General features: G+C 37.3%; 1 protein-coding gene across 1 annotated transcript in view; it reads right to left on the bottom strand.

Annotated features, from left to right (window-relative positions):
* Positions 1-7,984: 7,984 nt before the first annotated feature.
* Positions 7,985-26,005, bottom strand: part of pdgfc (platelet derived growth factor c) — a 48,091-nt gene continuing 30,070 nt past the window's right edge. Inside the window, exons 2-6 of the mRNA XM_026182670.2 lie at positions 25,577-25,769; positions 20,198-20,378; positions 10,372-10,579; positions 10,013-10,233; positions 7,985-9,158 (exon numbers count right to left, since the gene is read on the bottom strand). Of these exons, the coding sequence (XP_026038455.2) occupies positions 9,045-9,158; positions 10,013-10,233; positions 10,372-10,579; positions 20,198-20,378; positions 25,577-25,769 (917 nt within the window). The 3' untranslated portion in view covers positions 7,985-9,044. The remainder of the gene's footprint in view (positions 9,159-10,012; positions 10,234-10,371; positions 10,580-20,197; positions 20,379-25,576; positions 25,770-26,005) is intronic.

The raw sequence follows: 26,005 nt of genomic DNA on the forward strand, positions 1-26,005 counted from the left end.
GGCCCATTTGTGCGTGTGACTCAAAGTGAAGCGCTGGGGCAAGTCCGGGCTTGTAGAAAAGAAAATAATTCATTGATGGTCAAAGACTCTTGTGCCTGCTGTGTTCAGTCTATGATCTAATGTGCAGCGCTTTAAAGCTGTAAAACAAACTTTCTACCCCTGGCTTACACGCTTCCCTTTAGTCATTTCCCCTTCTTGCTATGAAACCACCATTTAAAAGAGAACAAGGTTTTTGAGTATTGCATTTTTTGGTAGAATTGATTTTCCTTTTTTTGGTGTTAACACTACAACTGTGCAACTGAATTAGAGACGGTTATCCTTGATTTAACATATCAAGTCACTTTTATTTATATATCACATCTGATAAACAAAAAAAAATCCAACAGAGTAGGAAATAAAAGTGATGTGTCTTCCTTTAGTCTAGCTTGGTTTCATGACAGTTTTAGCTTTGAAGCAATATTCAAATGCTGCCCCCAAAGGCTAAGTCAGGAGACTCTGATGACTTTAAAGGTTGGGATACATCTGGTATATGTGACATTTGCTCCACACAATTAAATTTGTAAGGGATGAAAACAGGTAACAGCAAAATTTTCTGCTTTGTTGCTGGAGTTTCTAAATATGAATTTAAAGTGAAAGCCTAGGTAAAATTGTGAAGATCAGTTTTCTGCTCTATGATTAATCTAGAATTAAGGTGATGATAACAATTTAGTTGTAGGTTAGTTTGCCCCCCTTACTCAAGCCTCTCAAAACATAAAGTCATACAAAAGCAAAGCGTCTATTCTTTGAAGTGTCTTTCTTGAACTTAAACCTAATTGTCCTAAATGAAATCAAATAATTTCAGCAAAAAGAAGAGCATGTGTTATTGTAAAAGTCAGTTATATACTTCCAATAAAATATGTACAATCACATTCACGCTGTAGATTTTACGACATACATATAAAAAAATATAACCTCTAACTAGTGGCTTTATGTTTTGGATTTTTTAAAAGAAAATCAGTCTTTGCGACACATTAGCTCTCTAAGAGGGGTATGAAGATCTAGGTCCTGGCAGTCACACGACACTCCTAGTGGTAATCTAACTCTCCTTGGGGATTATATGACCTTTGTGTTCTAGGGCCATATGGAGCACACATCTGTCACCTTGATATGTAGCCACAGCACATCACTCACCTGCCATCTTGAATCTGATATGTTATTTATTTCTGTGATTCATAGTCAGAATTATGGCTATAGGAAACCCTGCAATAAGCCTTTTCCATGGGTGGAAAATTCACGGGTGTAATATTAGCATTCACTCTGTTGCACTTATGTGTCCCAGTAATGAGACAGCATACATCACATGACCTGGCCTAATTTAACATCAAACTTTACCACTTTGGGCTTTCAAAGTTACATTTTGTCACTTGAATGAGACACAGCATTGAAAAGCATAGGTCTTTTTTTCTGACTTTACACCTAATGTAAATATAAATTAAGTTAAGACTTAATATTTAATTTAGTGCTATTTAAAAGTTAAAAACACTGCAGTGTTTTACTCTAGCCTGACTCACATACTAGTAAATTTTAGCTGGAGACAGATATCACTGTAACACGGCATAAGCTGCCCATTTATTCTCTTTACTAAAGGGAAGCAAACAGAAGGCATAGCATTTGGATAACTGTTACACCGATACTACCATATCTTTTTTTTTTATAGCTTTATACAATAACTTAATCACCACTGTCATCATCCACTTCACAGTGGCTGCAACTACTGGTAATATTTCTTTTCACACACTTCTCAAAACAAAAGGTCTGTGTAACATGGTTTCCTTAAAGTGAAATATTTCTGCCAAGTATCTGCTTTTTTAACCTTTTTAAAAGAAAATAAAGAAGACTCTTCATTTCTCTTGACACGTCTTTAATACTTTAACCTTTGCACTTTTGAATATTAAAATAGGAAAATAAAGTCCTACCCCCCGACACCACACCCCAAATCTGATTTTCCAAAGCTTGAATGATCATTAGAAACCAAGAAGGTGGACTTCCAGGGTTAGCAAATCACTGCCTGTTAAGAATCGGTGACCTTTGACTTGCTAGTAAGGATGCAGCTCCCTTATGGCCATCTGTGTTTAAGGTTAATAAATAATAGTGGGAGCTCTCTTGTCAGAATTAATCAGTCCCACCCCAGCAAAATGCCTGCATCACCGCCAGCACATCCTGCATATATTACAGGGCACATACAACCTTTATGTAGTTCACACAGAACTAGCTGAGGGTGATGCAAAGCACTTATTCAATATCCATTTGCTATGTTATTTTAAAAGCACACCATATATTAGAAGTTATGACAACTTGGATACAATTTACATTTGGTGACTAGGGTTTCATAGGCCTATATATTTGATTTACAGCAGGATGTTTAATGTATAGTGTATTATAGAGTACAGGGTAAATGTAATAACCTTTCATCTTGGTGTGGTAAGGTGGAGTGGTTAAATGTTGGATGTAATGAGGAGATGAAAGCTGAAAAGGGAGACATCTGTCAAATGACTTAACCTAAAGTATGTTCAACACAGAGCTCTCCTCTGTTGGGTTGCTTTGTAAATGATGCTTTGACCCATGATTAATTCTACCTAAATTCAAGGACCTTACATTCCCAGAAACAACAGCTTGTTCTCTGAAAACCACCACTGAAACACCCTATAATTATCAGAAACGTAACATGCACCCGTCAATTTGGCCTTTCCATCCATGTACTGTGAACCAATTAGGGATGCTGGAGATATCATCTGAACGGGCTGCCAAATTTCCTCTATCAGGCAGTGCTCCAACACAGTTATAAACAACCTCAAGCTAAGATCAATTCACAGACTGCATGTTGAAATCTAGAGTCAGCTGCCAGTTACAGGAGATGGATGTTTATTAATGTTAACGCTCTGAAAGCTGTAGTGAATTATTTTGGAAATAAAATAGGAGAACTTGATAAAAACATAAAGTAGTTCAGCAGAATGGCAACTCATATTTTGTGTGCAACAGCACTGCAACGATACTTAAAATACATTTGGAATGTACAGCAGATTCTGTTTTCACAAGACATCTGTCAGGTTTTTGAAAAGAAAATTGTATGCATACCATTTTAATTGCTCCTAAAAGTACTTGCTGAGCTCGTGTTTGGTCTCGGAGAAGATGTAACCAAAGGTTCATTGGAGGACATGATAACAAGACCTGCAAATCACTACGGGAATCAAGAAGAGCAGATAAATAAATTTATATTCCAAAAAATGCTGTAACAGCCCTTTGTTGTTTGTTGGGTTGATGTCAAACTTTTGGACAGTATAATTTAGTCAGGAGTGATGGAAAATGACAGCGCCAGACCTCTGCTGTGGTTGCCATTGGCTAAAGTGCTGGTGGTTGATATCTGAGACAATGCCAGAGGATTTTCAAGCTTTTGGGTACAGGCAGGGGGTGACAGTTTAAAAAAAACCAAAGTATTCAAAATGAGCAGAAAGAAATTAAATGAGAAAACACGGAAACCTAAACCTAAAGGCATTTTGCTGTGCTTGCATCCATTAGAAATCAGTTCAGTAACTTGTCATCGATGCAGTAAAGCCCAGAATGCATTTAATTCAATTCAATTCAGTTTATTTAATTTTTGTTTATATAAATATTTATTTATATATAATATATTAGAATCATCTTTACACACGCGCCAAATCACAACAACAGTCGCCTCAAGGTGCTTCGCTTTATATTGTACAGTAGATCGTACAATAATTGATACAGAGAAAAACCCAACAATCATATGACCCCCTATGAGCAAGCACTTTGGTGAGAGTGGGAAGGAAAAACTGCCTTTTAACAGGAAGAACCCTCCAGCAGAACCAGGCTCAGGGAGGGGCGGGGCCATCTGCTGTGACCGGTTGGGGTGAGAGAAGGAAAACAGGATAAAAGACATGCTGTGGAAGAGAGACAGAGATTAATAACAAGTACAATTCAATGCAGAGAGGTCTATTAACACATAATGAGTGAAAAAAGTGACTGAAAAGGAAAAACTCAACCCATCATGGGAATCCCCCAGCAGGCTATGCCTATTGCAGCATAACTAAGGGAGGATTCAGGGTCACCTGGTCCAGCCCTAACTATATGCTTTAGCAAAAAGGAAAGTTTTAAGCCTAATCTTAAAAGTAGAGATAGTGTCTGTCTCCCGAATCCAAACTGGAAGCTGGTTCCACAGAAGAGGGGCCTGAAAACTGAAGGCTCTGCCTCTCATTCTACTTTTAAATACTCTAGGAACAACAAGTAAGCCTGCCGTGCAAGAGCGAAGTGCTCTAATAGGCTGATATGGTACTACAAGGTCATTAAGATAAGATGGGGCCTGATTATTTAAGACTTTTATGTGAGGAGCAGGATTTTGAATTCTGGATTTAACAGGAAGCCACTGAAGGGAGCCAGTCCAGCCTAGAAGTAATAAATGCATGAACTAGTTTTTCAATGTCAATTAGTTTAATTAGTAAACTATAAAGATACAATACTAGTTGTATTTGCAGCATTTTCATTCTTTGTGCAAAGCCACCCAGCTTCTGTGTCTACCTATTTGTGTGGCTGCCTTCTTTACAGATTGGACTGGAGCTGGGACGTGCAGCAGGCACACTTGCAACGCCTGAGAAGTTTGGTTTAGGTCATAGAACTAAGTTCATTCTTGGAGCTCAGTTACTGAACACTTAGTTTTGCTTGGTTGCTGGACCGCACACATTGCTGCAGTTGTTTTCCAACTAATGCGCTTTTTTCTACATGAATAACTTTAAAGATTACACCAGCCGCTGCTTGTTTGAGTTCTTTTATTATACCTTCATTCTACCACCATATTTAACATAGCGTCGCTGAGGACCCCAAAAACAGTTTATTGTAAAAGGAAAATAGTAAAACCTTTTTTTTTCTTGCAGCACCATTAGTTATATAATATCTGTCATGTAAGGACAAAAAATAGATTATTATTATTAATTCGGCAAGTTACAAAAATGCTTTTTTTCTTTAATGCAACTTGTAGTTTTTATCCAAAAAAACAATCCACTTTTACTTAATAGCTAATCGACCATCTTTTAACTCTTAATCCCTTAGTTTTCAGTCATTTCAAGTAAACATGATTTATATTGTGTTTATATGACAAAACTAATTAGTGTAATTTTGACCCCAATATAAAATAACTGAAATAAATAACTAGCCAGCCCAGAAACACAATCTTCTTTCTATCCTTGGTCTGTCCTGAAATCTCGTGAAACACCTCACCTACTGTAGGAGGTGTCCAAGAAGGATCCTGGCCAGATTTCCCTACCGCCATAGCCCCCATGTCTGCATGGGGTCTTTTCCAGGACTCCAGACTCCTCCCACAATTCAAAGACACGCATCTTTGGTTAGTTGCTGATTCTAAATTTGCTTTAATTGTGAATGTAAGTGTGAATGTTTGTCTGTCTCTGTGTTAGTCCTATGATAGAATGACATCTTGCACAGGGTGTATTCTGCCTCTCGCCCTGTGACAGCTGGGATAGGCTCCAGCCGTACTGGGGCACAGAATTTGATACGTGGAAGAAAATGATTGGATGGATGAATATATATGTTTTATGTCTCCAACCAAAACATGATTGATGATGTGAGCAGTAGAACCTGATGGGTTATAGAAACTCTTCACACAATTATTAGGGACATCTGTGAAGAAATTAATTGAGGGATAGTTTATTATGTTCCTGTGCTTATTTGGAGGAATGTGTACGAGGTTTAATCTTTTCATCTATTGAGGCATGCATAGGCAAGGTCAAAACTGCAGTTTATTAGAGGTTAACAGGATTTTTCAAATACGTCTTTGAAATATTTGAGCTGAATGTCTTGTGTTGCAAAGAGCATTCATTTACAGGCAGAAAGAGAATGTCCTTGTGCTTCAACCTTTGGTCTGAGTAATTCCAAAAGCTTCTGCAGAATCATATACTATTATCACCTTTATTGCCATGAATCACTGATGTTGAATTTTCTGTGGACCGCAGAGTGTCTGCAGTTACAGCACAATACTTTCCAAGGTTTTTACTTTTTAAGCTACAGAATATTTAAAAAGTCCTAAATTGGAACACAGAATAAGCGTTTGTTTTACAATTGGTTAACTGCCCAAAAAATATTATGCTATGATGATGAGGTCTAGCCTGACTCAGGCTGCTTTGATTTCATAAAAATATGGCAAAAGGCAGAAAGGCACGTAGGTGAAGGGCGGAAGTGCTAGATTTAAACTGTACACATCCACTCACTCATATAAACACAACAAACCTACTCCTCGTACTATATCAGATCTCGTGCCAGTGCAATGAGGTTTCCTTTGCAAAGAAGCACTGCATCAACAAAGAAAGACAATCTGTTTAATATTATAAAAGCCACACTGGGAGCTGGCGGGTTTGTGCAGTAGCATCTGGCGTCACCGCAGATGCCTGCCAGGGTGCACATTAGATCAGAGTAATTGGCCAGGACAGCAGTGTGAGATGGACAAATGAGAACCTCCTCCTGGGTGACCTGATGGCCAAGGGGAGAATGAACAATACTGCTCATAGTGTGATAAAGAGCTTGTGGAGTGAAAAACACACTTCTTCAGGAAAACATACATTCATCCTGCCAACTTTGTGTTATTGGATTAAAAAGTATACTCATACACAATCATGATTAGTGAGAAATTTGGCAAATCATGTTCTCTAAATCATTCTCTACAGTGTAATTCCAACCTACTATTTACTCATTTGTATACAATATTTGCACGACTATTGCCAATAGTCACAAGATATTATAGTAAACCACGGTAAAGTGTTTGATTTAGCAGACTTTATCTAGACTTCCATATAAATTATTATTTAATAAATTCAGGGTTTAAATGCATCAGTTTATATTCCATTATAAGATTTCAACAGGAACTGGTTTTCTAAATAGGCTTTGGGATATTCTTTACACTTATCCATCGATGGGTAAAGGCCAGATTTACTAAATAGGACAAAATAGCATGTGCACACGATCCCCGCATAGGTGTGGTTCGTTTTACATGTAATGTTTTTTAAACACAGGCAATTCAATTCAGTATCTGGCACAAAAAATGAGACATGCTTTTTTTTCCTGGCACAGTTAGCAGTAAATTGCGTGTTACAAGCATTAGTAAATCACACTTAGTTTTAATATTTTCCTCTCTCTATCTTTTTTGACTTGAGAAAAGAACTCCCAGAAACACATATGCACCTGGGCCAATCGCAAACATGTCTGAGTTCCCACCTGTTACGTGCAATACTGTCACTGTGCTCTCATTGTAAATACCAAGAGTACTTCAAACCCAGTTTGAACTGGCACAACATGTATATCTGACCCTAAATTTAGTGGAATGTTAACTGAAATTTGGACGTGAATAAATATAATGCTTCATATTGGGTTACCAAAACATTTAGTGGATTGCCTGGCATTATTATTAACCTTGATGTGCATCAGAAGTAAACCAAAGTTTGTGCTGAGAAAAATTCACTGAATAATATAATACGTCACACTTTTCTATTTCATAAATGGGACTCGCTGTTTACATTATGTGGCAAAATTGTTCATCCATCCATTCACTTCCGCTTATCCTTTTCAGGGTTGCAGGGGGCGCTGGAGGCTATCCCAGATGTCTTAGGGCCAGAGTCAGGGTACACACTAGACAGGTCGTCAGTCTGTTGCAGGGCTAACACATATATACAGACAACCATTCGCACTCATATTCACACCTATGGGCACTTTAGAGTTTCCAATTAACCCATCCCCACTTTAGTGGGGCAAAATTGTTCATTTTTTATTTTTTGTGAAAACATTTTAGAAACTAAACATTTACTTTCATGGTTACAATAATATCAGTGGATGATGATTTTCATAAGTATGTGTGCCTTTGTTTTTCGGAGTTTTGTACTATATTCATATCAGTGGTTGGATCAAAGTTTCCAATCCCAAGTACTACATATTCTGTTAGAAATGGAAGAATTTATTTTTGCTTTCCAATACTATAAAATACACAAACAGTTGTAGCAAAAGTAGAGATAAATAATATTGGCATACAGAAAAATGAAAAAAAAAAAAACATCCACAAGAAAATCAAAATGTAAAAATTACAAACAGAGAGGAGGCTAGTAAACAGGAAATATGTAGCACACAAGTCATCTTGGACCTAAATTCCCTTTCCTTAAACAAATAAATACTTATTGTGAACAATCTCAAATGTTGAAAAAAAAAATGGTTTGACGCCAGGCATGTCTTGAGCAAGCAGATTTAATATTGCTGAGATGGATCAAATGAAGACTTAAAAAAGGAGTTCTAACTGATTCTGAATGTGCAACTTTGATCTTATCTTTGAAAAACTTTGGCAGAAAATGCACACTAATAAAGAAAAGAAATGTAAACAAAATATTTACACGTAATGCAGTCTCATTAGTGTTACATTTCAACTATACTGTGTTTGTACACTGCCACAGACAAACTGTGGTAAAACAAGAGGGGAGCAAAAGGAAACGGCTAAAAACCACCTTTCTTTGCCTTGATGGTAATAATAGAGGAGCCAAGGGAGCAAGGCAAGGCAGCTGGAGCCAGCTCACTTATAGATATAAAAAAGTACTTGAACAAAGAAGCTCCCATTTTTCATGACAGTATCAGCCCACACTGACTGAACTTTAAAAAAGACCTCAGGAAGAAATGGCGCAAATGCCTCAGTGTTCTTATCTCAGAAGAATGGAAGAAAATAGTCTTCAGAGCTCATAGGTAATGGTCCAGATCTGCTCCAGTGATTTTTTTTTTGGCCTTTCTAAAATGGACTCAGAGCACTCTATTGGTATTCCACAGCAGTCAAATCCATTTGGAAGATTTATTAGATTCCAGTCCGTTCTGCTTCATCCAATTAGTAAAAGGACATCAGGATAAAAGGAGAATCTTGTTAGCTTCCAGTGGTAGTGGATGAGATAGGAACAGCGGCAGAGGTTCATTTCTAACATCCGCATGCTTCCGTTGGCAGCTGTTACACATGTCTGAGGTCAGTCAGAATCATCTTTACACACGCAGGCACACTCTTCATGGTGTTCCAAGGGCACATCTGTCATGGACTTCTGGAGACCTCGTACACCACTTCGATGTTTCAACAGTAGAACCTGTTTACAAAAGAGGCCAGAAGCAGTGTTTTTAAAGCATGTTGAGTGGATAGGTTATTTAGACCTTTAACTGCTGCTTTGCAAAGTGGAACCACGGATGATGGGTGGAAATGTTTGTGTGATTTTGGTATAACAAAAAAAATCTTTGTGAAGTACATTGTAAATATCAAACCAGTCCAACCAATAATATTTTGCTTTGACATGTGTAAGACATGTTGCATGTAATGGTAAAAAAAAAACAAACCCCAGATGTGTTAAAATTCTATGTTCATTGTTCATTTTGTTTTGTTTTGTTTTGAAAAATGCATGTTAAAATGTACATAAATCAGGTTTGGGTTTCAAAAAATCCTCCATTTTTGATTGAAATGCAAACACTTTTTAAGTAACATGGTATGCAAGTAGCAAATTTTGGAAGGTTAAAAAAAATTAGAATGTTAAAATTCACAAAATAAGAAATGGCAATCTGATTTTAACTGTCTTTGCACTGTTTCACTACAAGATCCATAAACAATGTGGTGGTTTTTCTAAACAACCTATATTACTTCCACACGCTATTAGGAGAGAAAGTAGAATCCATATTTGTATCAAAATGATAAGTAAAAGGCAAATAACAAAGGATTCTACCAAGATGATGACCAAAATAACTTTAGAAAACAGAATAGCACAAAACCAGGTTTAAAAAAATCAATATAAATCTGAATAAAACTGCAGTAATATTCATGTATTCCATAATTAAAACTATTTTTTTCTACCTCATATTGCAGGTGTTTTTCATATTATTATGTGTTCAGATAAAAACTAACAAAATAAACATCAAATGGATTTCATCATGCCATGATCAAATTGATATTTACCTCATGATATTTCTTTGTGACTCTGGCAGGAATACACTGACAGTCGTAGCAGCGGTGAGAGCAGCAGGAACAGTTTCCACCACAGCGCTTCACCAGGAGGCAGCTGGGCCAGAAAATGACATCTGTCCTTTTCAGCTCTTCACGCAGGGATACCGAGAAATTACGTGGCGTGCAGCTGTAGAGTTGAACTTCTTCCCTCAGAAGATTAAGATCAGCTCCACCTCAAATGCATCAGATGTGATTATTTCAACACAACATTTCACCAAAACATATTCTTTTAATATTAATCATTTCAGTAGTGGCTCTTGGACTAAATTTACATTTAATTCATGAAAACAAACATGTTAATAATGTCCTACCTCGGGCCTTCTTACTGTGGATGAATGATTTCCCCAGCACATGCCATGTAGGTTTGTACAACTCTTCCATATCCATCTGCCATCGTTCTGGTTCCAGGTACTTCATGACCTCCTCTACAGTGCTCAGCTCCGTCACAGCCTCTGACAGCTCCTCAATATCCTGCAGGGATGGAGGGAGAACTGCATGGGCGTTGGGCTCTGGTACACTCTGTGGGAAAACCAACAAATCAAATGAAGAGAGATGGAACAGATGGGTCATTTGCATACTAACTGAAAAAAAGTGTTTTTTTTAATGTAAAGAGTCCAACTTGCATAGCTTTGGGTTTTGATGGAAAAAGTCTTTAAACAAGCTTTCATAATAAATACACAACTCTCTCAATAAGATGAAATGTGCCATACATAATAAGGTCAAATAATTACCTCATTACATAAACTGCCTCAAGGATACTTAAACCTCAGCCACTTTGTGTGACATTTAAAAGTTGGAAGTGTACTTTAGGTTATAAATATTAAAACAGGATAATTATAGTGAAGGAGGAATTTTGTCATTGGTGACAGGATGTTAAAAATGACCTTACTCTGCTATTGTACATTTTACATCATGATAAAATATAAAGTTTAATTTGAGTTACAGGTCATTAAACGATATGGTGAACTGGACTTGAGTTAAGCTGAAAATCATAACATCGTACTGTAGCAGGGGCTCAAACTAATATTTCGATTAGCAGTGACTACAGTCTCTGAGGATCACAGACACATGCAGGGATTTCCACACTGGGCCAAACTGGAAGGCATTCGCTTACATTTGACAGAAACATACTGAAGACTGAAATTTCAGTCTGTAAATAAAAATGAAAATGAGAATTTGTCATACATGACAAACGTGATAACAAATTCAACATTTAAAAAACTGACCATGCAATGAGTAATGCAATAGTATAATTATAATTTAATTATTTAAAAATAATACACATTTTTTTATATTAGTCCCCCTCGCCGATGCAAAAAAACAAACAAATCGGAATTAATGAGAGACATTTTTTAAGCTGCCAAATGAGATCGCATCTTTGCCACCTCCTTTGATCACTTTCCATTCCAACATTTATCTCTGTAGATTTGGTTGGCAACAGTATTATTTGTTTCAAGCTCTGAACTCTCTAGTGAGATACAGCAAGCAGTCACAGAGAAGATTGATACCTGGTGTGTTACTCTTCCCACGAGAGAAGGAGCTAATCTGTTAGACCTTTTAGTCTTGTGATGGTGCAACATGTCAGCTCACTGGTCTCTCTAATCTTACGTGACTGACAGGTAGAAGGAAACATTGTGACACAACAACAGCAACATAAAAAAAGCTTGAAAACACTAAAAATGTTGCCTTTTGGCAGCTGTGTTTTAAGGGAATAAATGAGAGGACTGAATGAAGAGTGGCAGTTTTTCTCATTGGTACTAACATTGTAAAGATAAACATTGTAAAATAAATGTTTTACCTAGCTGATAATATGAATACATGTATGTAGAGTAACTATAATGCGCGTCAGCTGACTGCTGAAGCATACGAAGACAGCAGGATTAAGATGCATACTTCTGTAAATTGGACTAGACACAAAGGTAATTAAAAGTTTAAAAAAATATAGAAAGATCTTCATAGTGAATGAAAAGGTAGAACGCCAACAACACTAATAAGATTTATTGGCATCGTAAGTGTGCTCAAAATCCAAGCCCCCTGGCAATGACTTTAAAATGAGATGCCAGTGGTTTGACATGGCTGCACCACAGGCTGGAAAAATACAGCTGATGCACAGCTGTGTTCACGCCACAGATATGACTCATGCTAATGAGGTTTCCTTTATAACCACTGAGCATATCTTTGGTTTATTTGGCACCAACTGAGATACACAATCACAAATGTGAAAGAATTATTTATAGGAAAAAAAATGGTCATATAGCACCATACGTATGAGTGATGCAGCTGTATTTCCAGACAACAGAGAGAATCTGTGATTCTTATTAGTTGAGCCTTGGCAGTGGCTAACTGTATGGACTGGAAGCCATTAACAGCTTGTGAATGTCGATGGTGCAACACTCCCCCAATTAGCAACACTCTGCAAGCTCAGCGTCAGATAGAGAAGCCAAGCAATCCTTCAGAGACACATCAAGATGGTGTGAATAAAGCTATAAGTAGCAGATGAGGGAGCCAATTTAAGGGAATTCAGGAACAAAGTCCTTACATGGACCACCAAAACTGAATTCAGAGCAGTGTCTGTGTGTCAGGTGTAAGACATAGATGTATGAACAGTTATGATATATTCTGTAACGCTTTTTCAGGGTCAAATAAACTAATTAACTATAGAAACAATGCACACATGTTCCATATTAGATGAAGTTCCTCAAGGGCGTTTTAGTAGTTGTAGCTAATGTATAATTAAGATTTATCATGTAAGAGTTTTAACTTTCTGTGTAAAAAAAATAACCAGTTGCTTCACAAGGTCTTCATTAGTTGTCATTTTGTGATAAATGAACATCTAAAACACAAATGGCTAAAACAAAGTGAGTAAAGCAGTATTCAGCAAAGGCTTTGAGCTCGTTTTTTCCCTCTTTCCAAAACCTTCCTTTTCATAAAGTTTATAGTTAGGGCTCAGTGTGAATCATCTGTTGGTTATGTAGACAGGCTGCTGGGGGACTTCCCACGATGTACTGTGCATTCTTCTCCACTCAACTCTTTTCATACTCCAAGCATTTTTATGCCACTACTGAATGTCTTTAATAGATTGTGTCTTGTCCTTGTCTAGACTCTTGTCTTTGCCCTCACCCTATCAACTGGTCACAGCAGATGGCTGCCCCTCTATGAGCCTTCCTGTTAAGAGGAAGTTCCTCCTTCTCAGTGTCACCAAGCGCTTATTCACAGGGGACAGTCTGAATGTTAGGATTTGCTATTTTTTAAACTTTTGTCCCTGTGTTTACTTTACAATATAAAGGCCCTTGATGGCCTGTTATTATGAATTAGGGCTATATAGACAAAACTGAATTGACTGACTTAGTAATAGAAAGCACAAGACATAAATATTAAACTGTAAGACACTTTGCGGTGACACGACAGAATGACTAAACATTTGGCTAAAATCACAATTTTTAACTTTTATTAAGTGTTTTTAATAGACCAGACTGGTATCTATGATTTTGTTTTGTCTACCTTAGCAACTCTTATTATCTTCCATTTATATCTTTTATGAAATAAATAAATAATAAATGCTGAGCCAGCAGCCCAAGGCACACTAGACAATTCTGCATATTAAGCACAGACATTGTGGAGTCTTCTGTCCTCAAACCAAACTGAAGTACATGCAATTTCGAATCTTATATAAGTTGAAGCACACAGAGACAGCATCCTAAAATGGTACTGCCCAACTTGCAGTCAAGGCCACTTGGGCAGTGAGCTGAGTGCATGTTTCAAAAAATATCACTTGCTTTTGAAAGGCTGAAACTGTTTATTCAGAAGATTTTAAAGTGCTTCTTATCACTACCAAAGCCTCTAAACCCCCTTACCCCGAAGAAGAACTTTGTTCTCAAGCAGTGATTTCCTCGTTTCGGAGTCTCTTTGTTCTCATAAAGCACAACCACACGTTCTTATTTCTGGTATCTAAAATGACAGGTTCAACTAACTATGTTGAGATGACAATTCTGAAATAGCTTTTTGAAATAGCTCTGAAAAACAATATCTTCTCATTCACATGGATTTGAAAACCACTTCCTTGCACAAGAGGACTTTGAGTAAGCAACTTGGTTTGTTGTGCGTGAAAAAAGTGTTTTTTGCTCGCACTATATGCCACACACTGCAATTGAGGTTGCCGTAAAAACAAACCTTAGTTTCATCATGCCAACGGTAAAGCTCCTGTATGACTTTGCCAGTCATTTTCATTCTCTTTAGGAAAGACTTGCATTCTTTACCTGCTCCATTAGCTTCTATTCAAGTCTTCATGTTTACAATTAGACAGTTTTATATGATTAGTGTAGTTTGCTGCTATTCAGACAAGCATAAGGCACATAGATCCTGAGTGTGTAAAACTCTTTTCAATCCATTTAAATAAACAAAGGTGGTAGGATGATGTTTCCTTTCAAAGTAACAGTGCAGTTTAATTGGGGACTGAGACCTCACAGACACAATGATGTATGTTTTGTTTGTCCCTGTAACCCGCAGTGCACACCACTCAACACCGCTTATGCCCTATTCAACAGCCTCCTTCTCCTTCTGTGTTTTAACAACCTCTTTGCCTCAGCCTTTTTGCTTTTTCTAAAATTTCTTCCTGTGAATTACAGGCTGGGTCTTATTTTTTCCCCCTTTCATTCCATGGAAGTGGTGGGGAGGAATTATTGCTTGTTTAAATATATACTAAAGTACTGGCCCCTGCATGGCATGAGGTTCCAGTAGCTGCTGGTTGACCACAGAGGAAACAGAGTGCTGCTGTTCTTGTGTGCTCCTCCTCTGTCAGAGGAAGGTTCAAAGGGAAGGCAGACCGAACGTGCGGAGGCCAAACTTCCTTTTCCCCATCATGGTTTCCGCACCTTCTAGAGTTGGAACATGAAGGAAAAACTTGGTCTCTGTTTCATCAAACAGTTTATGGAAAGGAACTGAACACCGGAGAATAATGTCAATCTGCTATTAAGGGATTAAGTTTAAGTTCAAACTTCTCAAATACCTGCTGTTTCGTGAAGTACTCTTTCTTTTCCAATTAAAATGTTTTATGAAATGTCACATATATTTAGGCGTTGTGTTGCTCTTAACTGTTATTTATGCTTTATTTAGGATGGTTATCTCAACTATGAACTGCTCATTCTTCACTTTTAACTTCTGTGTATAGATGCATAAATGCATGTTAATAATATTAGAGAAAACAAATAGGTAAATAAATCTAATGCTAAAATAGGTATGGCTTCAACATGGCTGATGAAGGAGATCCAGTTTAGGTGCCACAATGTAAAAATGTGTCTGAAAATAGCAACTTTAACACTGTCGCTGCAAAACTGTGACATTCTGCTATGACTGACCCATAAATCAGAGAGTGCTTTGCTTAAATCGGTGAAAACCTTCCTTAACACTTGAATGAAAGATGTAATGAAAGATGTTGAGCAAGTTTTATGTAAAAACAGAGAGGAAATGATGGATGATAAAGAAAGGCAAAAGTCAACATCTGAACATGATACAATTTTTTACGAGAATTATAGATGAACTCAGATGAATCAAAGCACCAAGCCTTTAAATTCCACTGATGTATGTCCACCATTACTTTTGGCCTTCCACTTGTTGAAAGGTAAAATTGTTTGGAGAGATAAATCTAAATCTCTCTGAGTGGTTACACTGCGAAACAGCAGGTCTTTGGGAATTTCTGTTGTATCCTTGTTAATGTGGAGTACAAGAGGAATGAGAACAAGAGGAAAGGGTCAGGGGTAATCAAGGAAGAACATTGAAACCAGCAGGATACAGTGACTGTGCTTCATAGTAAGTTAAGCTTCTGTGATAATGATAATGACTGTTCTTTTTTGGTTCAGATGTTCAGCCTGCATGGCAAGGATTCTGCTCATGATTATGTTGTTGTTGTATTAACTAGAGTACACTACAGTACAAAAAAATCCTCTTTTTGATAGATGCCAAATGCAATGTGCTCTAAAGGGTTTATTACAGATGGCAAGGATAACTTCTTAAAGATTCAAATAAAGCATTATTTTAATAATAATTCCCATTAACATTGATACACTTCAATGATTTATTTTCGTCTAAAAGCCAAGGTTATAATATATCGACAGAATTCATGGAGAAATAAAAAAACAGAGGGATTAGATGCTTCATATAACAGCTACACCTCAGCTGCATTGTTTTGAATATTTTTAGACAAGACAATCAGTCATGTAGAGAACCAGTCCACCTGCAACACCAGCTGTAATATCAAAATTTACTGTTTATTAGTTTTATTTAAAAATTAAAAATTAATGATAATATTTTGTTATTTTCTGGAACTTGCCCTACCTCTTTCTAGGTGCATATACTTTGTAAATATGTGTAATTTGTTTATTTAACAGTATAATGTTTGATTATAATACTCTGATTGACTCCATAGTGTAGTATTTAACACATTTGCCTAACACGTGGAGGATCCCCAGCATAAGACTAGGAGGAGACACAAATCCCTGGGAGGTTTGTGTCAAGAAGGGCATCCAGCATAAAAAGCTATGCCAAATCAAACATGTGTCTCCGTTGTGGTAACCCCTTTCAAATAAGGATGCAGGCAAAGGAAGCTTTATTTGCCAGTTTCTCCTGCAAGTTAAATACCTTCCCTGTTTCACTTCTTGGTGGTTTCTACTTTATTGTCAGACACTATTTGAAATATTGTGTGTGCCTGCATAGACCGTGTGTTATACTACAATTTGTAATTATGAGCTCAAACAGACATTAGAGACTCTATTCTTGGACTACATCGCTCAGCATCTAATGACTCAGTTTCCAATATTTTGTGGCTTTTAGCATTTGGCTATCAGGCTAATGGATATCTTTGCAAAGCGTCCTAGCCTGTGTATCAGTCAACTTTTTTGTCTGACTAAAAATAACAAATGCAATTGTAAAAAGACAATAAAGCATTGAATTGACGACATGTAATAGTTCAACATTTCATTTCTGCAATCCACACATACAGTACTGTTTAACTGCATGCAGCCAAAGCCTACTTGCATGTGATTCATCAGTACTTCTTGAAATACAGCATGGGAACTTGGAAGCAAAAACTGAAAAGCTTCTAGTAACAAAAATCTCATTCCTTGCATATAGATATTCACAGATTATTCATAAAGAGATATAGTTCAATACCCCCCCCCCCCCAAAAAACCCCCCAAACAAAACAAAAACAAACAAAACAAAAACAAAAAAAACCTCACAGTACTCATTCTCTTGTTCAAATAAGAAAGTAATACAAAACACATTTACTTCATACTTCCTTCTGCTGCAAACATTTTTTCATTAAATCTTTCCTTATAATAGCATCTCATTGGGTTCATATCGGTTAAAGCCTGACCTTGCTTGTGGCCCTGCTGCAGTCTACTGATACAAAAACAGTAATTTGATTTACTGACTCTAACACTGGAAGATAATATATAAGTAATGAATACCTTTCATCTTCTAACTTATCTGTTTAACTGTTTTTGTGATACAGCTTTGAGGTTTGCATGACACTCTGCATGTGTTCAGAGTGACGGTAAATCATTTGGTGGTTCATGCTGCTATCAGCAATGCTATTCTGGGCTTTAATGGTGATGAAAGAATGCAATAATATTGTGAATTAAGACCAAAAGACCAACAACTCTGAAGCACAAAGAAATTAAAACAGTGAATATAAAGCCATTTCAGAAACCTCCGTCGCATATTTGTGCTACAGGCCATCAGGGATTAATGAAGAGTAAAACTTTTGACTTAAACTAGCTTGAACAGAACTAAAACATGACAGGTTAAAACATGGCAGTCATCTCTTTAGTTTATCTTGAGGCTTTTGTCAGTGTGGGATCTGGGACAAATGGATTTTCTGTGTTTGTGTGTGGTCTACATGTCAAGACCAAAAAAAAAGAAGGAGCAAGAGAATGTCTAATGGGAAGAGGACAGACGAAGACATAGAAGAGTAGCTATACAGAGACACAAAAGTATGTACTAATAATTTTTCAGATATTATTGATATCAGAAATGCTCTAGTGGCCAGTGACCTTCTGGCAAGAATATAACTGGCTAATCTTGCTGGTTTTTAAACTTCTGCATTACATTGCTCATCATTTTAAAGAATTAAAACGGTCACTTAATTACTTAAATTTAAATTTAATCACACCACATGAGCTACACAAGGTCAGAAGTTTATTATAGCCCTTTCTGTTTCATTCCTTAATCAGCCTTTAGTAGGTGAGCAGTTATGATGGGAACACCAACCTGAGACTATAGAGCTAATGTAGAGAGATGGTTGGGGTGGACCGGAACCCCCAAAAAACTTGGCTTAGTTACTTCTTTCAACCAGATTCTTGTAGTTTTCTTTTGGGTAAATGGCATTTAAACAATCGCAACACTGAATTTATGACCATTCCACCCACGCTGTAGAAATTTCCCTTGAATCATCGCCATAGAGCCAAGACAGAAAAACTCATGGACAGCAAACTAGAATTATCCTACCATTCGACTGATTGATATTTAGCTTGTACTGTATCTTTTCCACAGTGTGTTTTTATACATGATCACATGCAAACCTCATGGGTACTGTTGCTGGAGCCCTTATTCATTATGAGTTCTGGCTTATGCACACACTGTAAATTACAGTGGATAAATGTCTGCCAGAAGTTTAAAAGGTGAATGGAAACAAAGATTAGGTAAGACTGGAACTAGTGATTATAGTATCTGTTACAGGCAAGAGGAACAATAGAAAACAGCAGAACAAAACAGTGTTTGGGTATCTTTGAATCAAATACATATTTCTGGTATATATACAGTACTGTGCAAAAGTTTTAGGCAGGTGTGGAAAAAATGCTGTAAGCAAAGAATGCTTTCAGAAATATAAATGATTGTTTATTGGCCCCAAATGTATTCTGCAGCAGGACAATGACCCCAATCATGCAGCCAAAGTCATTAAGAACTATTTTCAGTGTAAAGAAGAGCAAGAAGTACAGGAAGTGATGGTGCGGCCCCCACAGAGCCCTGATCTTAACATCATTGAGTGTGTCTGGGATTACATGAAGAGACAGAAGGATGTGAGGAAGCCTACATCCACAGAAGATCTGTGGTTAGTTCTCCAAGATGTTTGAAACAACCAACCAGCCGAGTTCCTTCAGAAACTGTGTGCAAGTGCAACCTTGAAGAATTGATACTGTTTTAAAGCCAAAGGGTGGTCACACCAAACACTGATTTGATTTAGATTTCTCTTTTGTTTATTCACTGCATTTTGTTGATTAGTGAAAAAAAAGACGAACATTTTTTAAAGCATTCTTTGCTTACGTCACTTTTTCCTCACCTGCCTAAAACTGTGCAAAGGCACAGTACTGTATTTGTACAAACCAATAAAGAAACACTTCATTTGAATAATACATGATGTAACAATATAAACAGAAACACAGTTGGAAAATTCAGAAATACTCAGAATATCCAATTCCCCCCAAAAAGGGTCAGTGGACAAATTTTGAATGCAATCTTTAGTGACACTGCAACACCTCCTATGTCAGACTGAAGTGACTACATGGATATATCACGGGTTTAGAACACATTTGGCTTCGTATGGAAGAGTAAAAAACATAAAATAAAATTGAAGTTCAATTATTTCTATTTTGGCATTGCATACTTCAGTATTTCAGGATCCATGATATAAGATTTATCCTTTTTTTGTTAATGTAAATTAAGATATTTTAGTGGTTTTGGTATTCATGAATGAACTTCACTGGACTTACGCCTTTGCAGCTATACATTGCAGCTATACATTGTTTTTGCTTTTGTAAAAGTGTATGTGCTATTCTGTCTTCAGTGTATCTTCATAACTAAAATAAATGACAGTACAGGTGCCAGATGTTCCAGTGTGCCTAAGCATAATTTCTCCCCAGTGATGCTTAAAACCTTGGGTACACATAAGCAGGAATGGATGATTGCAAATTAAGACCCCGTGTTATGTAACAAGCAAATTATTTTAATTGTGCTTACATGGAGAGGCACTGCTCACTGCCATGTAAATTCCCAAGATGAAGATGGCAGGAAAGAAACGCTGACAGCTAAGTGTTTACCTACTCACAATGCACATTTTATTTTAGCAGTTAATCATGCACGTACCACAGGCAGCAGGGAGTAGCGGATGCAGAATCCCGGCTCAGAGGGAAAATACTCATCGGAGATGAAGCGAATAGTGATCTGGCTTCCCTTGGAAATGTGACCACCTGGGAGTGATTGTGACCCACACCAGCGACCCAGGATTGTCTTCTCAGTCGGATCTTCTATTTCCACAAAGTCGTACCTGGCACAGTGAACAGAGAAAGGGCAGGACATGTTTTTGGTGTCTTAGATATGATTTGTTAATAGAACCAATCCAGCTATTGCTGGTGCTGTAGCTGGAAATCTGAACTTAGAGTTGAGCCTGTTATCTTTAATTGTGTTCTTGCCTCATTATTAGTCTGTCAGCTCCTTTAAGACTCCCATTGGCACGGTCGTTCTGAAGGTGAGATTGTTAATAAAGCTGCAAGGGCAATAAAGATTTAACCTCATTTAAAAAAAGAATACAAAAATAAATATCTGTAACAGCAGGGTAGCTGCATGAGATGAGATCTCTATTATTTACAGCCCGAGTTAAATGGATAAAAATAAACTGGAAATCACTAGTGCATTGCGGTCAAATCTCAAGTTGAAGAATCTAAGGATAGTGCAGCATAAGCAGCTGTTACTTTTGGCGATTAATGACCAATGATGCGGTCTTTTGACAGGCCTATTACACCACATGTCATTGAAATATAGTTTTTAATTAAACATTGTTGACTGCACAAGAGACCCAGGCCTCTTTAATTGTACTCCAAAACAAATTTCCAGTAGCAAAGTAAAAACTTTACTTTCACATTGTTTTGTTGTATTGGAGATAGCATCTTGTGGAGAAAACCACAACCTTGCCAAGCAGAGGAAAAAACTGTCAGCCCTAAAAAATACAACCTGGGGTTAAATTCTGATATAAGGCCCTTAGCTTTATTAAATATTAGATTTCCACTTTGTCAAAGGATTGTTTTACACTCCACACCTGTTAAGTCACTAGAAAGACAATGCTGCTTCTTGCTAGCTATAGTTAGCAAAGGCACCACAGACATATGCTTCTCATAGCTTTCTGAATTATCCACCTATCCTAGTATGTCCGCTGTCTGTCTGTCTGTCTATTACTTCCCTGCTTGCCATTATATTTCTTTCAAATCTAACATTAAACCACTTTTATCACCTCTTGTAATCTGTAACTGTAACATTTTGCTTTATTGACATGCATATCCTACCTGATGTTATCTGTTTTTTTCTCTTTGAATGTATGTGTGACTAAAGAATGTATCACTTGATCAAAAGCACTGTTTCCTTGTCGTCATTTGAGTTTTCTTTGTAGAGAGATCTCACAGAAGTCTTGTGGCATATTGCTTATAGATTTACTTAGTACAACCTAAGAATGACTTTTAGATTTTTGACTTATCAGTTACAAAATGATTGGTAAGCACACAAGTACTGTTTCAGTATCCCAATCACTCCTCAAATGGCACTTCGGGTCTTTAAGCTGAGTGACTCCTGTAGTTGCAAAAAAACCCTGCAAAATGTCCTTCTGCTCCCATGTTGTGTGACTTTACTAAGTTTCTGATCATCATATTAATATGATTAGTTCTTTAGATATTTTAAAATCACCTTTAATGTGTCATGATGTTCATAGAGTTATAAAGGCAGATAAACAGGGATACCAGCTTAAAAATTATGACTTGACAACTGATTAGCAAATGGTTGAACAGTGTCCCTCGGTTTCTTGGTCAGATTTGACACATTCAGCCAATCTCTGATTACAAATATCTTAGAGTGCAACACTGCAAATATCCAACTTGTACCCTCGTGATAGGTCTTAACTGATCTTTGGGTGATGTCATGATGACTACATCCATCTTTTATATGCAGTTTTATACTCTAGTTCTGGGATTGTTGTCTTTAGTGGTGCATTCCATCAGATTGAAGATTTTAAGTATTTTTTAATGAAAAGTACAAATATATATTGGTTTCTTAAAAATCTATATTTTTTATTTTTGACTTCCATTATGGTCAGTAATGAACATTTTCAGTAATATATTAATATAGTATAATATAACATATATTACACTATAATATATTATAATATATATATTACTGGATTTTAAAATGAAAAAAACTACAGTCAACATAAACTATAAATTTTAGTGTGAGAGAAAAAACAAGACTAAAAGCATCATGTCGTTTGTGGACTTGTCAGGCTTGTGAGTCTGTCTGTAATTACACGACTGTCTGTCTCCTCTGACCGCCCTGCCAATCCATAATACCAGTAAACATTATGAAGTGCAGAGACATATGGCCATGCTCCAAACTCCTTTGGTGTGCCAGTGAAAATATTGACCAATGTCAGCACTTAAGACATGTAGTTCAGGAGTTCAGCCTTTATTATTTATACCTGTGTTTAACTAGTGGCTGCACTGCATTGAATAAAGCCTTGTTTCACTGACTCTTCACAGTCTGGGATTAATCACTTTGCCATTTGCGTCAACAGGCACGCTAACCTCTCATTCAGTGCTGCCAATTCGGATATTTGGATTTCAAGGACATTGTTTACATTTGCACAGGCTTGACAGATTCAGTTCAAGCTGGTTTCAATAAAACAACATGGAGTGACATGGGCAATGCTAAAAATGGATTTTCTGTGATGTTAAATAAACTAAAGGGGTGGGAGTGTCAATACATTTACCAACTCTGTTACCTTTGATGTGGAAATGTATACAGGAAGTTTGTTATCTGCAAAAATGAACTTATTGAGAAGGGCAAAACTGTATATTTCCAGTTTAAATGCATTAATGTTTGATAATTTGTAACAGCAAAAAATCATTTTGGAAAAGGACAAAACATCACTTTAGCTCATCCCTGTTGTCCTCGTTGGAGGTCAGTGAATCGAGAAGCTTTCTTCTCTAAAAGTCATCTTATAGACTGCTGCAGGGCTTTGACAGATGGCTCATCAATAATGCAGAATACCCTGATCATTACACGTCGACATGTGTTCAGAATCACCATGTTCAACAGTGGTTTCTCAGATTTACAAATAAGGCGACATACTCACAGTGAGCAGGATGAAAATAAAAAAGCGACCTTTTACATGTTGCAGTGGAGAAAGGAGAACCTTTCAGTACCCAGCAAAGAAACTGTGTTTAATATTCACAAAGCTTTCTTGCTACATAGTTTTCCTTCTTGTACATTATTAATAGATACAATATCTGCCACAGAGATGACGCAGATTAGCAACACAAACACTGTCTTTTTAGTCCGCTCTTTTCAGACTGGAGACAGAGAGCATAAATGCCTTTCTCAGAACACTCCTGTCTGGGAGTCGTCAAGCACGAATCTGCTGCCATGCCAACCAGCAGCAAGACCAATCCCTCTCCAATATGCCTCTCCTCCAGTGGATTTGGTAAGAATGCTTTTCATCGTGCCACAGAAAAAACAGAATAACAGATGAGCATCCCGGCTATTCCCTCTCATCATAGCAAAGAGTTCTCACTCCAGGGTTGTTACCAGAGCCAAACACATCTCCCACTGTTGTTTGTTTTAGCCACATTGATGTGAATTAGTGGACAGGAGATTAGACTCTTGTTAATCTGCGTCACATTACACAGTGACATAACAGAGTATCGGCAGCATTGCATGTGATTTTCTTTGTTATAACAACCAGAGAAATGGAGGTCTAAGAGGAAGTTTTGGGGAATTAATTTTTAAACACACATAAAAGATAAAGTAGCAGACTAGGCCAGAGGCTTGTGTGTGTGAGTGTGTATGTGTGTGGGGGGAACAAAGTGTTTGTGTTTGATAGAGGGGAAAAAAGAGAGTGAGTGTAAGAGAAAAGCAGGCAGGTTTGGGATTCTGCGTGTGATTGCATGCACCACTCATCTGTCTGCCAACCCTGGCAAAAGTATGTATCTTGGGATCTGAGCAAAACCTGTTGGGCTTTGTTGGGGGCTTGAGAAGGGTTGGACAAAGATACAAAAATGCTAGAGCTGGAGCAGTGGATGTGAAAATGACTTGCATGACCCTGGAAAAGGATGTTTTTATCGTCTTTGCCCCTTTCTTTGAGGGTGCTGACTAGTGCAGTCTTGTAAGGGCAGTACAGCACAAAAGTTGTCAGTCGGCACCCTGCCCTACTGTGCAACTTTCCCTCGCAGAGTTTTGACAGCAACATTAACCTCATTCGTCAACAGGCACCTGGTCCATGGCAGGTGAGCTAAGGCGCTCAAATTACCTCCAGTCACACACAGAATTTTTAGTTTTTCAATCAGCTGCCCATAAAGACAGATTTTTTTATTTGCACCAGAAGCATAAATGCTGGCTGGCAAAACTATACAGCACTTAAGACAATTAAATTAGCTAGAAACAACATATATAAACACTAGACCAACATCAGAGCCAACATCACAAACACCTCATTAATTGATGGAGTTGAATTTCAAGGAACTGTTCATGGAACAGGGTTTACTCATTCATGTCCACAGCCTGCTTTTTCAGCTACGCAATGCTATCTACACCTTGTCAGCTCTGTAGAGAAGTACAGCGGTCATTCACATTTTTATCCATTAGGGGGCTCTCCAGGAATGACTAGTGAAGTTACCCTCCCCCAGAATCTTCCCCAGATTGAGCTCCATCATGCTAACCAGCCAGTTGTGATATATTGGCAGAAAGGTACTGAGCATAAAGTGCAATGCGTAAATGGGTAAATCGATCGGTGGGGCTTAGGATCCTATTTTAAAATGAATGGCAACACGGGAAAATCAAAGTAGTAATTGAAAGCCGAATGCTCAATAAATTATAGAATGTACTGCATGTGTTTTTGTGTCTGTGCTGCTATGCAGAGGGTGTGGCATGTATCTTTCAAGCTGTTCTATGAGCTGATCCACGCATCAAATATATATGTACTAAAAAGCAATGCTAATCCATGCCTTTCCTGGGTGTAACAAATAACTGGGTTTTCAATATTCACACTCTGGCAGACTAAAGGCAGTTTTACAAATGGCCACACTCTGACTGATTTTCAAATATGGATTAAAACACAGATGGGACATGTCTTTACTTCAGACCAACATGTATCTAGCATGTCAACTGGGAAAGCTCCTATATGATCTCATTAAGACAAGCAAGCAGAGAAAGTGCTCTATAGAGGACAATGTATATTACTTCTGATGCAGAGGCTTCAGAAGTGCTGATGATGGTTATATTTTTCTATAAGACTAATATAATACAATATCTTATTTGAAAAAAAAATTGTTATGTAATTAAATTTCATTGAAGTAATATTAAAATACTTTCTGTGAGGATGGCCCCTTTGTTAAATAAAGTGAGGTCAGAAAACACAACGAAACAAAATAATTTTATGTTGCATTAATTTTTTTAATATGTATATTTTTTTCAAATGCATGGCCTTACTTGCATATTCCATCTTCAGGGTCCTCTAGCCCAAATCTCTCATCAAAGGTAAGCTGGATCCTCATGTTGCTGCTGGCGACTAGTCTCCAGACTAACACTGTATTCCTCGGATAAGTGTGCGGGAAGTCTGGGCTGTGGATCATTCCCTCTCCAGACACTGTTATAACTTTCTCCTGGTTAGAATCTTGCACTCCTAAAACAGAAAAAAGAATGCACAGACCATGTAATAGCTTAATATGTAAATCAGATTATAATGCCTAACTGGTCCTTGACTACCAATAGGGATACTCATTTTATTGCATTTTAATTGACAAGAGCTTGGTTTGAAAAAGACTTAAGGTTATAAACTAAAACATGAACATGTCTGCCACAATTAAAGATTATTATGTAGTTTAAAATAGTGAGGTGTTTACCACAAGAAGTGAGACA

The sequence above is a fragment of the Astatotilapia calliptera genome, chromosome 2, assembly GCF_964374335.1.
Source record: "Astatotilapia calliptera chromosome 2, fAstCal68.1, whole genome shotgun sequence".
NCBI classification, from domain to species: domain Eukaryota; kingdom Metazoa; phylum Chordata; class Actinopteri; order Cichliformes; family Cichlidae; genus Astatotilapia; species Astatotilapia calliptera.